The sequence below is a fragment of the Cloeon dipterum genome, chromosome 3, assembly GCF_949628265.1.
Source record: "Cloeon dipterum chromosome 3, ieCloDipt1.1, whole genome shotgun sequence".
Taxonomy (NCBI): Eukaryota; Metazoa; Arthropoda; class Insecta; order Ephemeroptera; family Baetidae; genus Cloeon; species Cloeon dipterum.
Window position 1 is genome coordinate 4,923,900 of NC_088788.1, and position 16,911 is coordinate 4,940,810.

The 16,911-nt window shown below is 39.9% G+C and overlaps 1 protein-coding gene across 1 annotated transcript in view; it reads left to right on the top strand.

Annotated features, from left to right (window-relative positions):
• Window positions 1-16,911, top strand: part of LOC135938902 (beta-1,3-galactosyltransferase 5) — a 36,645-nt gene that overhangs the window by 16,252 nt on the left and 3,482 nt on the right. The window contains exons 2-4 of the mRNA XM_065482923.1: window positions 6,941-7,146; window positions 16,182-16,375; window positions 16,455-16,664. Coding sequence (XP_065338995.1) covers window positions 16,183-16,375; window positions 16,455-16,664 — 403 coding nt within the window. The 5' untranslated portion in view covers window positions 6,941-7,146; window position 16,182. The remainder of the gene's footprint in view (window positions 1-6,940; window positions 7,147-16,181; window positions 16,376-16,454; window positions 16,665-16,911) is intronic.

Genomic DNA, 16,911 nt, shown 5'->3' on the forward strand with positions numbered 1-16,911 from the left:
ACTCTCTGAGTTACGTTATAAGAATCGCCAGAATATTATTAAGACTTTAAAAATGTTTTGTATTTTGGAATATATCCTAATTTGAAAATTAAATGTGCTAAATCAGGAGAGATCAGAGTGAGCTTTCCCAAGATCCAATCAATTGGAGCTCGCGTGGAATTTAAATGTGATTTTTTTTATTTAAATTAATTAACAGATTGAAAATAAATTATATCGGCAGTATTTTCAGTGTTGAGGCCTCAAATAAATCATCGACTGACAAAACTTTCGCGACTATTTTGTGCAGGTTGCTGTTGACAACGACAGCGCCTTTTGATTACGCGTATCAGTCCCATATCAAATCAAAAACACTGGTTCAATGCCCACCCTCATGCATTTTTCCTATTTTGATGTGCCCGCAGTGCTAAAAACAGTAGAATTTCACGGAGACGCCCCTCTGTTATTTATATGTAAATCGTTTTTTGCATTTCGGTTTAGGGTGTGAACTTGGAGTGTGTGTTGATGTTGATACACACAAGTACATATATACGTAACGCGCCTGCTGCTTTCTCTCCATCAGCTTTTGCAACACCTTCTCGGCGGCCCCGGCGGTGCGTGTGTGTGCTGATTGGCTCAGTTAGTTTGTTCTCGCTGGTCAGCGCGTTTTGTCCGCGGCACCTTCGTTATCAGCGCGAATTACAGCTCATAACGCAGAGTGAAATGAAAAATAATGTTTTATTTACTGCGCTCTCTATTGTGTCGGTCCAGCAGAGTCGTGACTGCGCGTGCAAAAGCGGGTTAGGCGCTTTTGGCACTTAACACGCTTTTTCCGACAGCTTCTTGCTAGGTAAAAGTGAAAACTGCGCGGTTTCAAAACGTGGAAATTACGTCCTTCATTGAAACTGCTTGATTGCCGCGCTTTATTAGATCATTTTGTACGAATCGTGAGTTGAATTCAAATTTATTTGCTCACCAAAAACTTACGAATCATGCTCCGTTGCATTATGTTATTTTGTTACATTACTCGACGAAAGCGTTCACCGTAATAGTTTTATGCTTAACACGTTACTCAATCTGAAAGGAGAAATGAAGTAAAATAAATATAACAATATCAAATGGTGTCAGAATATGCATGATGAGCTGCGTCTTTGGAGATCTTCCAGAGCTAGAGAAACGTGCATGTCATGAGAAATGAGCAATAATCTTGATTGCAATTATAAAAATTGAATCTTTCGTTATTTATGGAGCTCTGAGAGCTGTAAAAATGTCCGTGTTGCGAGAATAAATGCGTTTACGCAAGTTTTCCCCGTAAAACCCCGAGCAGAAAGAATGAAGGGGAGTGAGGCACCGTTTTTTATTGTAAAGAACCCCTCGGCTTCTTTTCTATAAAGCCTATTATCACACGTGCGGCACCCTCCACAAGTCCTTGCACAACACACCTTGAAGTTTGGTTGATCGACAATTTTTTTCTGAGAATCCATCGTCACAAGAGCATCAAATATGCTCGAATCGTACAAATTTGAACCATACTTAAAATCAAAGCCTATCTGAATCGTTTGAGGATATTTTTATATATTTTAAATATTCAGGTGGAGTTTGTCAAACTTAAATTGTTTCCCACGTCGTTTTTTATCTTCTATTTAGTCACTTTTGTGCATTGAGATTATTTCAATATTACTTCCTGTTATTTTTTATTCAAATCAAAAGGTTCCTTTTATATCAACAAAAAATAACTATCTCTTGTCTCTTTTATTTTAGATATAAAAATTCAAAGAATTTATCAAAAAACATGATCTTTAAAACATAATTCCTTCAGAGCTTTTAAAGTATGAATGGACTATGCCACAAATAAATCCCACAGACGGCGTCTAAAACCGACCATTGTGCTCCGAAGACCCGTCTAAAATTACCTGAGGAGAAATTACGACAGAAAAAATGTTTGGAGCGAAACCTTCGATTCAGCGACGATTTCCTGGGGCGGAGCGGCGTGTCGAGAGACATCGTGACAATATGTCACAAAGTGAGCGAGGCCGCGGGTGGAAATAATTGCTGCTCTCGAAAAACGCCGAAACCAAGTATATAAATTGCATAACAAAATGCGGCGAGCGTGAAACGCGTATACACGCAAAACAATCGGCAAAGTCAAGGCTGCGCGCGGCAACGAACAATCGCGATTTCTGCCGCATCTCGGCTGATAATTGCACCGGCGCTCAGTCGCAAATTGCATTTTAATGAGCGAAATTACACTAACTAAGCAGCAGCACGGCGTGCGCGCCGACGAGAAAAGGCAAAGAGAGCGGTTTATATTCGACTGCACGCGCGCTTATTTGCATTCGCGGCGAGGAAACGGAAACTTCCTTTTTGTCTTTTCCTCCTCGACCTTGGCAGTGAACTCTGAAATTGGTTTAAACTAATGGAATTGAGGTCGTGATTCATTTTTATGCTCACTGTTAACGATCGTGTTCTAACACTTTGGGAAGTGAGTGCCATTTCCGCTTTCTCACTGAATTTATTTTGTAAGAGAAGCTGCTGTGAGAAAGTTTATCTTTAAAAACGTGTGCGGTGAATAAACAGAACTAAGCTTTTTTTACTAAATTATAGGCGGAACCCCTCCTTTTCAAGAGCAAAACATCTAAAAAAAAAGTTCATTCTCGTTCTTATATCGAAGAAACAATAATTCGAATTTTTATTATTTTCTTATTTGCTACGTTAAGCGCAAAATACTAACGTAAAATTGTTCATTTTTCCCCAAATATTGATTTCCTTATTGAAAATATTTTTAATTCTGGAAATTAATTCGATAAAATTGGTTCCTACTGCGCAGATCCAAGATGGCGTGTGAATGTGGAAAACAAAAAGCTCTCTTTGGATTGCCGTACGAGTGTCAAGAGTTTGTTTTTACGATCCAAAAGACACAATTAGTCCAAGAAATGCTAATTATGTCACAATATTGACCAAAACTTGCTTCTTTTCGCGCATTTTCACGTGACCGTTTTTTCGCGCCATTCTCCACCGGACGTCATATCTGCGCGTCGCACGAATATGGCCCCCGCTGTTATATAAAACAATCTGATTATTACTTGGATTAAGTCTAAGGATTTTTTTATGGAATATGCAAGATTTCTAGCTGCCTTCAACTATCAAATTTCCTAGAATTTCATGTTTTGTAAGAGTTTCTATTTTTAGGTCAAACGTATAATAAAGGTTTTAAAAATGACATTTATAATTAGGACTGAAGCAAATAGTGAGTGCACATATTTGTTTTGCACATCTTCGCAGTTTCTGCTCCGGCAAACACGTGACTTTGTGTATCTATATATGCGCGCGGTGGTCCATTATCTCATCACGGTTGCAACAATTAATTGCGTCACTGGGTCAGCCATCCTGAAAGCGAACGTGTGATAATCCTGCTGCAGCAAACACGAAAAGCGTAATTGCCCATATCCAGCGAGTTTTATGTGAGCGCTGCAGACACACAGGGAGCATCACTCAACTCCTCCCTTTTAAATTGGCTTTGGTAACGTCACCGGCGCACGCAAACACGCACACGGCCACCGCGCGTTATTTTTTTGTTCCTTTTCTCTCTCTGATGCCATTTGACTAATTCACAATGCGCGCCCGTCTTTCTTTCCGAGTGAAAGGATAGCATTAATATTCAGAAATTTTGTGTTTGTTCGTTTCATTTTCACGGCTGCCTTAATTACACAGGAATTTGACCCTGCGTGCTCGGTTGTGAGTCGCCGTGTTTACGGAATCAACGACGAATATATCTTTGTGTCTTTTCGGAGTTGCGAGAGCTCAAGATTCAAGAACGATTATAGTCCAACCTTGCAAATAGAAAATAGAAAGGATTCGGCTTTGCTTTTCATTCTCTAACTTACTATCTCTTTATATACACTGAAATTACAAAGAATAGATCGCTTGAAACTCATAGAGAATCATCCAAAATGTCCCTTTTCTAATATTGTTGAACTCAATAAGATTGTGGATTGATTTCTAATATTTAATTATTTTAGAGAATGTGCCTGTGGAGGCCAACAGAAGTTTTTATGCTTTCCAAATAAACAGCTAACGTTACAGTGAACAAATGACTATTTATTTTCCCTCTATTTCTATATCTGCTTGCTCATTGAACACTGTTGTCGCAATGATTCAAACACCCTGCAGGTGGTCCATGAGCTTCTTAGTTGTTAAGGGATAAAATGTTTCTTTCGCCAAATCAAACATCACAAACATAGGAAAATATTCAAGCAAAACAGCTCTGAAATTTTCAGCTGCATTGGAAAAAAATACATTATCTTTGATTATTTGGGGAACGCCAGTGTTTAAAAATTACTGATCGATAAATAACAAGTAGACAATTAATCCGAATCTCAAGTATAGTCTCTTTTTTATCTTATCTTTATATTTTTTATCCTTAAATTATTTTTAACATCTCATAACAATGATGCGTCTGTAAAATATACTCTTTTCTCAGGTAAAAATGGTTTGGTTATTAATTTAAAATAACCATACAATTTTGAGGTCCAACACAAGCTAGCTGATGAGGTGCGTCAGGATGCTGGAAAAAATTATTATAATTTTCCTGGTCTTTTTCATTTTTTGTGAAAAGCATGGCCATTTCAATTTTGTTATATAATTTGATTGAAAATGCCTTCCATTGTCTCACATCTTTTGTTATTCCTAATTGCGTATAAACTGGTTGTTCGCCGGCCACAAATTAAATTGTCACCTGCAGTGGACTAGTGGACCGGTTTTTTAATTGTGGTGCATCGCAGCTCGACGCACTGCCGTCAAAGGCTTTTGACTCTTGCACCTCATCAAAACAGAAATTTCATTACTGTCGTCGTCTTTGTCGTTTTTTCCTCTAAGTAAGAGTCGGCGGCGGCGGCGACAGGGAACACAAGGTGGGGTGTCGGAAGGTTGGTTGTGGCACCGACCCGTACATATGTACTGCACTACATAGTCTGCGCAGAGAGTAATACCTGAGACGTGTACCTGTGGGCAGCAAACGAACGACCTTGGAAAGGTCCCTGCCTGCCGCCACTCTCACAGCGATTGCACCGCAAACTCTCCGTGTGTGTGTGTGTAAAGGTATACTCTCACATACACACATACGTATTACAGGAATAAATCAGCGCAGCAGACGCATTACTCTTGCCTGTACTCACTCTTTTATTTTATTCTTATCTCTCCGTGAATTACTGCTGCCTGCACTCTACTTGCTGCATATTTTATTCATTTATTTATTTATTTATTATTTCGCCGCTTTGCTCTGCTCTGGTGTGCGCCGCCGCCGCCGCCGCTGCCGCCGCCGTCTCGGGGATTACCATTTTTCCTGCTGCAAAGAGCATTGCCTCCTGCCGCCGAGGCATTATACTCACTCGCGCGCGGCTCGTACAATTACACTCGCATAATATTTCGTATCCGGATTTTCTTATTTCTTTCTCTCTCTCAGCAGTGTCCGAGCGCGCGATGATGATTGCGCTCTCGTTCGTTCCGCGCGCCGCGGCTTGTTTATCTTAACTGTTCATTTGCGTGTTATTATATTTATTCATCGCTGCACGCATCGATTCGATTCGACGTTCTTAATTATGCTAATTGCGCTTTGCTTGTAAATTTCACATGCACTTCCATTTAAATATTATTTATTGCAAATGGGGTAATGTAGACCAGTCCGAGGTTCACACTCGATTAATGCGCTTGACCGCTGGTGATCTCTCTCACCTCTTGCACCGGAGATAATGAGAGGTCGCGGGGTTGCCGACAATTCCAACAAGATATTTCGTGACGCCAACAGATTTTCTCAGGGCGCAGAATGCAAATTTCAGCTTTTACGGCCGAAAGGTAAAACTTTGGTTGGAGCCGTAAAAAGTTATTACAGCGATTTTATTGCGCGTTGGATTTTCGCGCGGCGGGGTTTGCAATTCCAGGCAAGCCGAGTGTAGTAATAAGCAAGGGTTTAAGGGCGGTCGCACTCCCGATAATTGCCAATAATTGAAATTTGTTCCATTCCAAGAAGGGAGGCGGAAAAGTAGTATAGACAAAGGCCTGAAAGGAATGCGATGAGAAGGAAGGAAAATAATCAAAACGAGTTACGATCTGATCTTTTAAATCAGAATAATAATGCGCAATATGTTGGCCGCAAAAATCCGTCCTTGAATCTGGTGAATTTCCCGAAGAGGATTTAACAAGTTATAATTGAAGGAAAGAACTTTTTTATGATGCAACTTCTTGAAAAGTTGTGACAAGTGCTACAACTGCCAAACCACGAACAAGTTGAATTCCCTGAATATCTTTAAAAGAGTGCTGTGAATTTGAGACAATTGGCTTTTTCCTGTGGGCTTCCAATCGTCATGGGGCCATATAATGAGTGCCATGCAATTTGCACCACATTTAAAACTGCCCAAACCACTTAAATCAGATTTCATTCCGTGCTTAAGTGCAATTGTTTTTAAATTTATGGCTGTAAATTCTTTTCGGGCCTCTCTTTAAGTATAAAAATGTGTTTTTTGTGCATAAAAAATATTTCACATTTAAAAATTTTAATTCATGGGGGTGATAATTAAAACGTTGCAACTGCGTTGTACTTTTTCAATAGAATCACCAGCTCTTTTATAAAAAAAACTGCTCCCTTTTGACTGTAGATGGAAATAATACATTTTAAAATTAAATTAAGGCTCAGAAACTCTTTTAAACCGCTCTTAATTCAAGGATTTAAAATCGCACCAGGCAATTATGCTCAGGTAGGTAGTTCTTTCGCTCTTTAATAAATTCTTTTAGGACAAAGCGTCGCCATTTTACGATGTAATGGTTAAATTTTCATTTTTTTCCTTCAGGGAAAGAAATTCTTTAAGTACAAATCATGCAAAAAATAGTGCATAAGAATCGTCTAAAACTCTAGCAAATTATGCTTCAAACCCAAAAACACATCGCTAATCATTTGCCTTTTGTGTTGCAGGATTAGATGCGCGCATTTGTGCAGACTGCGAAGTGGCTAGCCGGCCACTTACTCATCTGTTAATATGAACTCGACCACGTAGCGCACACAATGAGAGGACCAGAGGCGAGCGAGAGGTGAATTACCTCTTCTCCGCGAGCGCATATCCATCTCAGTGCACATCCACCAACTGTCTCACGCCAGCACGCCGAAACAACTCGCACAAGGTACAATACACAGGCTGCAATAATTCCCCGGCCGACCGGCACTACTTCTTATTATCTTGATTCCGAGCCAATTATCTCATTGTCAAAACGCTGCGCTGCGTCAATTTCGCAGGATAGGAAAGCAAGCGCGCGCCCGAGAGAAAGAAATTGGATCCTTTCGATCGCGTGAGTTTCCCGAAAGAGGAATGCAAGGCGTCAATCCATATTTTCCGTTATTTGATATCGTCAGAAGATTAGAAATCAGGCATTGGCTCGTCCTTTTGGATCTGCTTTCTAATTTTTTAATATTTTTGAACAAATATATGTTGATACTCTCAATAATTAGTATACTATGTGTGAAAAACAGGAATTATTAGAATTTCGGTCAACCAGTTCTAAATATTTATCCGAGCTCTGCTGAAGATATTTGATTCAAACCAGACCTTACAAATTTATTTGCAAGAATTGATGTTTTTAGTGATTGTTGGACCAAATTATTTGAATTGTTGGATGCCATAAACAATTGATCGATACACAATTTGTTCAACAATTCGCAATAGTAAAAAAGGACCTTCCAACAGTAAAAATTCAAATTTTGCCAATTTTCTCCAAAATTTACAGTGATTGAACATATTATCTTGGCACATTCCAATTCCTCTCGTCGAGATCTGTCCAACGGTGTCTGCCACTTATTGGGCAAACTCTTGGTTTTGAAATTAAATCGGATTTCAAGTAAGGAGACAGCCATTACCATTTGAAACGCACGCTAACTTTCAAGCCAGTTTTCTCAAAAAATTAAAGTGCTTCTTAGGTAAATTTAGGCTTTAACTGAATCCTAAGGGATGAGTTCATGCATTGGCAACTAGCATTTTCCAAGCTTTTTATTCCTCTTTACCTACCAAATGTAAAATTGGGGCTAAAAAAATGCTCTGCAACCTTTTCTCATTGTCAGAATAATCTCTGTCAAAAAATCAAAATATTTTCTCGCTTTCGCAAATTGAAACGACCATTGCAACAAAATTTAAAAATGAATATCCCATTTTTAAGGTGATAAATAAAACAGTAGTTTTTAAAAACAATAAATTTTGAACCTCATTTGCTCTGCCAAAATAATAATCACACCATCAAGTAGGTTGAAAAACGGCCATGACAATCTCTGAGAGCCGCACATTCCGCTTTAATTCCACGTGTGGACTTTCTATGTATAAATTCTTTTCCGGCAATAATTCCGTAACTCGCTCGGCGCGCAGCCATAAATTACGCTGCTGCTTACTTAGAACTAATGCGGTTTGGATGAGGGCAAGAAGAGTGACCTTGCGAATCGAGTCGGAGGCAAGGTCGGTGGCAGTCGTCGCCGCCGCCGCCGCTTATTAATGAAGGGGTCAAGCCAGTGAAATGTTATATATACGCACGCTCTCGGTTTGTCCCATCCGTCCGTCCGTCCGACCGCCGTGCACTGTTCTATCTGCGGCCGAGCAAGGACGTTTATTAGTCTCCCTCTGTGTCGCAATAATAGTGAGGAAGGCAAATTCGCCCGCGGAGGCCGCGCTCGGCTCATTCACTTAACTTGCAAGTGGACGATGCAAATATATTTCATCGCCCACTAGCCCGCTTATCTCAGCAGCATAATTATGCCCTGCGATCAAAATGTATTATACATACGCCCCGCTTTTTTCCACCACGTAGTTCCACGTCAGATACACCAGAAGTTTTGAATGGATTTATCTAGATCTTAATTGTGATAAAATTGATATTATTTGGGGCTTTGTAAAAGCATCAGGTTGAAAAGACTTTTTCTTGGTGCTATCGGCTTTCAAGAAATAAAACTACACACTTAGACAATTCTCTAATAAATTCTGAAACATAAAGCCATTACAGGTCTGTAGATTTTATTATTTTATAGGCCATTAGATTTATTTATACCAGACCATTCACAAAATTTTTTTTCTTTTAATCAGGTTTCTAATTTTTATAGAGGCATCGCAGGATGGCACCGCCATTTTTTCATATTTTCAAGTTAATTCGATATCTGATTTTATCTTGCAATTTAAAATGCAAATCATACTGGAAAATATTTCATAGGATGTCCTGAAAAATAACTTTTTTTGTTTCATTAAGAGGAGTTAAATATAAAGGAAAAATACCTGGTATGCATAAAATATTACTTAGTTCTAACTTCAAGCCAAAATTACCTTTATATATTTTGGAAAAAAAATCTATTTCATGCGTTTTATCCCAACTTAAAGAGGAATGATTCTGCAAAAGCCTGGAAAAAGCTTGTTGCCAATGCATTAACTCATCCCTTAGGATTCAGTTAAAGCCTAAATTGACCTAAGAAGCACTGTAATTTTTTGAGAAAATTGGCTGGAAAGTTAGCGTGCTTTTCAAATGGTAATGGCTGTCTCCTTACTTGAAATCCGATTTAATTTCAAAAGCAAGAGTTTCCCCAATAATTGGCAGACACAATTGGACCGATCTCGACGAGAGGATTCGGAATATGCCAAGAAAATATGTTCAAGCACCGTACATTTTGGAGAAAATTCGCAAATTTTGAATTTTTACTGTAGGAAGGTCCTTTTTTATTATTGCAAATTATTGAACAAATTGTTTATGGAATCAAACAATTCAAATAATTTCCAGATAGAGAAGCGAAAAAATCAAAATCAATTTAAACATTTTACAGCAATAAACAACTTGCTGGTTTCATGTTACAAACGTGGAAATAGGAAAGGAAACAGGCTCGAGCCAGAGTTCAAAAGTGGAAACGCGCAGTTAATAGTATGTATATGTGTGCAAGAGCAGGGCATTAATCACGCCCATTGAAATTGTCCAGCTGCTGTGTGAGTGAGGCCACTTTGTCGCGGCTGCTGCAACTACTATGCGATTGAGTGCCTCTTTTGGTGCGCATTGGTGCGTTCATTTTGCAGACACATCCGATTCGAGCGAGGCCCATGCCCTTGCATTTCATTCGTCTCATTCGGCGGTCCCCTGCTCGCGGCGGCCATAAATTCGGAATAATCTCTGTCGGTGGGTGCCCGTGAGAAAAGCAGTTTGCTTCATCTCGCGGCGTATGTTTCTTGCCTGCCTCCAGGCGGCTGCGGATGAGACGAAAAATAATGCAATTTCGCGCAGCAGACAATAAAAACAATCGCACCGACCCGATGGCGCCGTGAGTCTTGTCGCTGCGAAAATTGCCCACAAGAACATGTTATAATTAGGTTTGAGGATTCTGAACTCGCTGCCGTGATTTTGACGAGGAAGGAAAAACGTCGCATGGCTCGCGCGATAACAACTATATAGTTAGGCACTCTCTGACGCACGAGTATAGCTATAACTTGACCAACAAACCACTTAAAGTGTGATTACAGATTTTCATGATTGTACTTCTTATCATTTAAATTTTAGACAGTTACGACTTTAGATACAAAAAAATAGCTTGAATGCTTTGCATAAAATAAACATGGAAAATTTCAGGCCCATTTTGGAGCTAATTTCTAGGAAAGTGTTTCGTTTTTTGCGTAAAGCTTCATGGGGCGTTAACCTGATGCTGCATAATTAACTTACGAATTTTCCTTGTTGCGAAATTCAGCTTGTTTGAGAATAGCAACGATCTACTCTTGGAGTGTTTCCCCGTCAAAAACTTTCTGAAATTCTAGTAAACTTGAATTCAATCTCATGATATATCATGTTTCAAACTTTTTACTATAAATCTCTTTATAGAAGATGTTGATAAATCACTTTACTTCTTTAGTTTTCGACGCAAAACCATTCCTGCGCTCTCAAATCCATAGTTTTTTAAAGTTTAAGAGCTTTCAAAACTATTTCACAACCTCAATTGGCTAAGAAACTTGTTATTTTGTACAAACTTTAGAAATCAATCTTGATTGCCAAATGATGACAGATTTACTTGGTAGTTCAGTTCAAAATGCTCGGTTTTCATGTTTCAGGGACAAAATATTTAGTTTTCAAAAGGAAAAGGCGTGATTTTCTTTCAGTTTCCACAGAGAATATCGTAAGTTCAATAGTTTAAAACCCATAACAGCTAGATATTAGTTATTTATCTGGCGGAAACAACTTAACTCGTTAAAAACCTGTTTTATTCCTGAGGAGAACTAAAAAATATCACTGTTTGTCGGGTTTCAAACCCCAAAATGTCAAATCTATCCGCATTTTTCAGCCACTGCCATCTCCAGTAATCATTTAGCTTTATTTTTCCTAGAAACTGTATCCTCTCTCTCCCGCGGACCGTTTCTAAGTTGTTTGATAAATTATCAATGTCAATTCTACATCTTTTTAGCAAAACCAGTTGAATAATCGACTTAATTTTCCAAGCGTGGCATTGTCAATCAATTATCCATTTACCTTGTCTCAACACGATTAAGATTATGGTCGATAACCCTGCATACATTTATATATTTACGTCCGCGTGCGAAGAGCAAATTAAAGGCGCGCATAGGTTGCGGCGTGCGGCGGCGCGTCTCGGGAGGCTGAGATCGGTGGCGCCTGCGATGTAGTGGCCGCGGCCATCCATCCATCCATCCGTCCGTCAGGTGTGGAAACAAGACCATTGTACCTGGGCAGAGGCATTATCAAGGCACTTGATGCATGCTGTACACTCTCGGCGGCGGCGGCGGCAGAGGAGCATAGTTCCTTGAACTCGAGCTCTCAGGGCCTCCTGCCGCCGCCATTGCCGCCGCCACTGCCGCCGCCACCGCCGCCATCGCCTGGGCACACTATGTGCCAGCGTGCAATTTATTCAGCCGTGCAGCTGGGCGCATTTTTTTGCCCCGGCGAATTTTCGAATAATACCTGCGTCGGCTCTTTTTGCAGGCGCGATTCAAAGAACGGAGCTGCCAAATTACACGTCATGCAGTTATATATATTCGCCACTCGAGAAAGAAAGAAAGAAAGAAATTGCCCAGGCCTCGTTCGATCAAAAGCAAAGCAGTTAAGTTTTCTGCTAAAATTGTGCGGCAATCTGTCGCTCGCCGCATCTGTGTGTGAACGAGAACTCAAAAAGTTGGTTAAATATTTTTCTCAGAATATTATACTGAACTGGCAGACAAATTTTCCCTGTTTCCGATTGAAATTTTATTATTTATTTCTAGATATGGGGTAAAACACCCTGCTAATTTGCAATAAACTCATATTTTTAATCTAAAAAAGCACACAATTTTTGCAAAAGAGGGATGATACTGCAAAAGCCTGGAAAATGCTTGTTGCCAATGCATAAACTCATCCCTTAGGATTTAGTTAAAGCCTAAATTGAACTAAGAAGCTCTGTAATTTTTTGAGAAAATTGGCTAGAAAGTTACCCCGTGCTTTTCAAATGGTAATGACTGTCTCCTTACTTGAAATCTTCAATAAAAATTATTTTTGAAACAGTATAAATCTCTTATTTATGCAAAATAAATGTTTGTGGCATATACTGATATTTTAATATGTCTGTTGTTTAAGAACAACAAACAAAATCGCCAATGTGTAGGCCAAAAGTCATCTAAAAACTGCTCAAATATTTTTTTCTCTTCACTGGTTAAAATTTTTCCTTGCTTCCCACGGGGCTCAAAGACGAGTAAATTCTACAGGAGACAAGCTAATTTGAAGTAAAATTGCTACACATTCACACTGTTCATTTATTTTTACTCCCAGAAATAGTTAAATAATAAAGGCACAAACAACAAATTATAATTTTAACGGAAGCTTAAGCCTTGGTTCGTAATATTTGTCGACCAATTGTGATATCAGCTGATTTCACTTCCGAATAATTCCGCTTCGGCTCTTTTTGTTGTTCACCACTTTAAAAGGCTGGATCAAAGAAGCATAGGAACGAATTTTGTGATAAAACTATGATGCAACAGGATATTCAAATCCGTTACAATGGCTGCGGAGGCTTGAAAGAAATTCCAGAAAAGCTGATCTTGGCCTCGGTACACCTGATTGTGCCTGGAATCTCTAACGATCTCTATGCGAGGCGGCGAGAAACCAGTCAGGCCGGCGAACGCGGTGACAAAACGCCGCCGCCGCCGCGCAGCACTTCCTGAGTCTTATGGAGCGGCGGCGAGTTGCCCAATAAAACCAAATGGCTGCAACATCGCGGCGGGCAACAAAAAGTGCACACGCGACGTGTTATGTATTGCAGCCGAACACACGTTTCGAGTGTTGCCAGAGAAGACAACATTCTTTGTATTTATTTATTTATAAATAAGCCATGCGGGCACTTTTGAAGCTAAAAGACGACTCCACTTTGCAAGTTTATTTACACGATGAGGGATTGCATTTTAAAATAATACGCCACTCCTCCAACCTGTTGGCACTTGCGAGAGAAAATTTCCCGCAAGCTGACAGCTATGGAGAATATGGAGGTGAAATGCGCCGATTTCTGGTTACTCCGCGTGCAAAGCGAACGCCAGTGAAATGACAAAAGCACGTCCGCTTCCCTGTACTTTCCCTATGGAGAAAAACGTTGAGCTACAAACAAACAAATATGCGCGAAAGAAACTAAAAATTAGAGTTAGTCAGCGGTGTGCTAAGGTGATTTCCTTTAAGACTTCTCAAGAATCATCAATTCGTCATGAATGGAATTTTGCATTAATGTTGTTGATTTCCTGCTGAGGTGAGTTGTTAGGAAGTAACTGTTCTTAATTATGTAATTTATTCTCTCTGCGGGATATTCTTAGTTATAACAGAATTTTTAAGTAATAACAGAGACAGTCAGATGATTAACACTACTTCCTCGTTACTTTTAAATCACTCTCATTCAATGGAAAGAATTTTAATTACCGGATCTGGTGCGCAATTAAAAAATTGATTATTGTATTTAAGAAATTATTCAATGCACTGAATGCGTGAAATTTATTTTAAAAATATCACAACACTTTAAGAAAAACAACCTAACTTGGGTTTACTAACCTTGTGCAATTTAAAACAGTAATTATTTTTTATTAACACACTTAGGTTAATCGTTAAATTAAATAAACTGAATGGCTCTACTCTGCGTGGGAAATTGAATCAGGATGTTCATTTATTTGTGAAAAATCTGCGAGGAAAAAATTTAATAACACGTTCTCGTACTGTTTCGGCCCCGCAGCTAGGCCTCATCAAACCCGGGCATATTCGACGATCACCGATTCCGAATTCTCTGCAGCTAATGAATTTAGTTTTGGAAGTTAAATAGCGCTGATAAGGCCTACGGGGTCGAAAGAGCTGCTGTGCACTACGAGAACGTGTTATTAAATGTTTCCTCTCGAATTTTTCACTAATAGCTGGCCATCCTGATTTAATATTCTACGCAGAAGAACCATTCAGTTTATTTAATTTACTTGTTATCCAGTTATAAATATGTAAAACAAGCAGAATACCATCAATTACCAGATATGTATTAAGCTTCCAGAATTTTACAGCAATTTATAGATCCGGTTTGTTTGTGACACAAAAGTAATCATCTCAAAGCTTCGCACTGCATTCCCAACCACGATTCAGGCTAAATAAAAATAAACACATAGCCGTGAACCTGACGAGGATTTTGTCTCGCGATACGACCGTGTAAAAAGCTCCTTCACCTTTGGCCAGGGGCCGTTTCTTTCGCTCGTGATTGCAATATTCACGGTGATCGCCAAAGTCTCGCGCAGACAGTTGCATAAATTTATTTGCGGCGCTGAGAGTTGCTGCCAATGTGGAGCAGCGGGCAGATGAGAGGCGTGTGTGTGCGTGCTTCTGGACAAGTGAACGAAATATTTGGTCCGCTAACGGGACTGACCGGCTGGCCAATTCGGACTGACTCTCCGGCGGCGCCTGCTGCTGCTGCTGCTGCTGCTGCATCTCCGCCTTTCTTGCGCAACATCCCACGATTGTTGCTCACGCACCTGCTGCTCCACCTAAAAAATAACACGCAAATTGGTCGTCATTAGCATCTCGCTGCTTCCTCTGTTGGCTGCGGTGTGGGACACATTTGTTTTTATGGCCCAAACTTCGCCGCCTCTATTTTAGTTTTATATCTCCTGGGCAGGTAAAAAGTGAGAGGGAAAAAATGCATTGCCTAGTTTTAAATTCTAATGCTTAGCTGGTGAAATTATAGTTTGAGCAAGCCCAAAACCTGCTGCTTCCGCCCGAAGGATTTTCGAGCCCTGCTTTTTATGAAACGCCGGATTTTTTTATTGGATCGGAAAACGAGCGTCTGTAAAATGCTTTCGAGCAGCTCCAAAAACGCGGTGTGGTGAAAGTGAGATAATTTTTTTGATCTTGACTCGCAGTCTGCGGCGAACGAGCCAGCGAGCACCGGGCAGAATTCGGAGTGAATGCACCCATCTCGTAATTATTCGGCCGCTAATTTCTCTCCACTTTTTTTATCACGATTACAGCCACATGATCCCAGGCTGTTCCACTTAGCAAAACAAAATTCAGCAACATCTGTCGGTGTTGATGTTCAATTACGAACGCAATCTGCAATAAACATTGTTGGTTGGTTATCCGTAATTTAATTTTGTGATTCACTGCCTGCCTGTCTTGCACCACCTGTTGTTCGTAAATTATTTATTTTGGCCTGATAAAATTCAAGCTGTCCTCTCTATCGCGTATCACGGGGTTAATCTTGTGTAAACATGTTAATTTAGCCTATGGATGTTGTCAAAGCCAAATAGGCTCCTGGCTTTACTGGGATTCAGCAAGAATATTTTATTCACGAGAAGAAATGTCGTAAAATTAAGCTAAATCTCTAATTTTATAACGTGATGGAGAGTTTAGGGGGAAAATATAATTACAATTTAAATAGGAAAATAAACTTCTAGATGGAATAAAACAATTTTCGTAGATCCCTTTGTAAATTTTCTCTCTTTGCACATTTTCAAGAATATACTGACTGTGCAGTACAGTAACTGGAAAAATTATGTTTCCCCATTAAAGAGAAGAAATAAATCGTAATTACAAGAAAATCTCTTATAAATGTAATTTAAGTTCCACACTTCCTCATGACTCTGCTGCGCAGTTTCCTTTTAAATATGGTCATCGCTAATTTTCTGGGTCGGCGAATGTTGAAAAAACGGTCTGCTGTCTCGTTTCAGAATGCTGTGTCGCGTGCGAATGTTCTACTCGCTGATGCTCGGTCTGACCGGCTTCACGCTGATGCTGTGCTCCTTTTTCTACGCCTCCCCGGCCGCCATGCGCGAGGGCACTCTGGAGGTGATAGAACTCAATCAGACGATGCCCCAAGCGGCCGCCGTTTTGCAAGCTCAAAGCCAGACATCGGCAGGCTCAGGTAAAATTCGACGCGATACCCCGCGTCCTGCGCCGTCCTATTTCAATTTATCGGTCTGTAACTTTCTTTGCCCTTGCAGCTGAGGCGTCGAGCGAGAACATTAAAAAGGAGCTGTCCGAGCCGGCTCCAGACACAAACAAGCCCAACCAAGAGCCCATCTCTGTTTCTGACTCGGCTGTACCTGAATCTCCAGTTGAGGTCAAGACTGCAGAAGTTCTTCCGGCGGAAGAGCTGCCGCCGCCTGTGGTTCTCGTCACAGCCACAAATATCACCAGCAAAGCCACTACAGGTTGGATTTTTATTATATTTTAATTGCCATAATTGGCCTTGTTTTTCCTTTTTATGGTGTTTTGTTTAAAATTGTCAGCATTTTAATTTAATTTACAAAGAAGGTTGCTTGTACGATAGTTTTTTTCTAACTCTCACTTTAATTTAAAAGGTATTTGGGTAAAATTTAAATATTTATGTTTTTTAAATTTAAAAGAGGAATCGAAACACGCAGGAAAATTATTATTAAATATTTTAAGAGCTAAAAT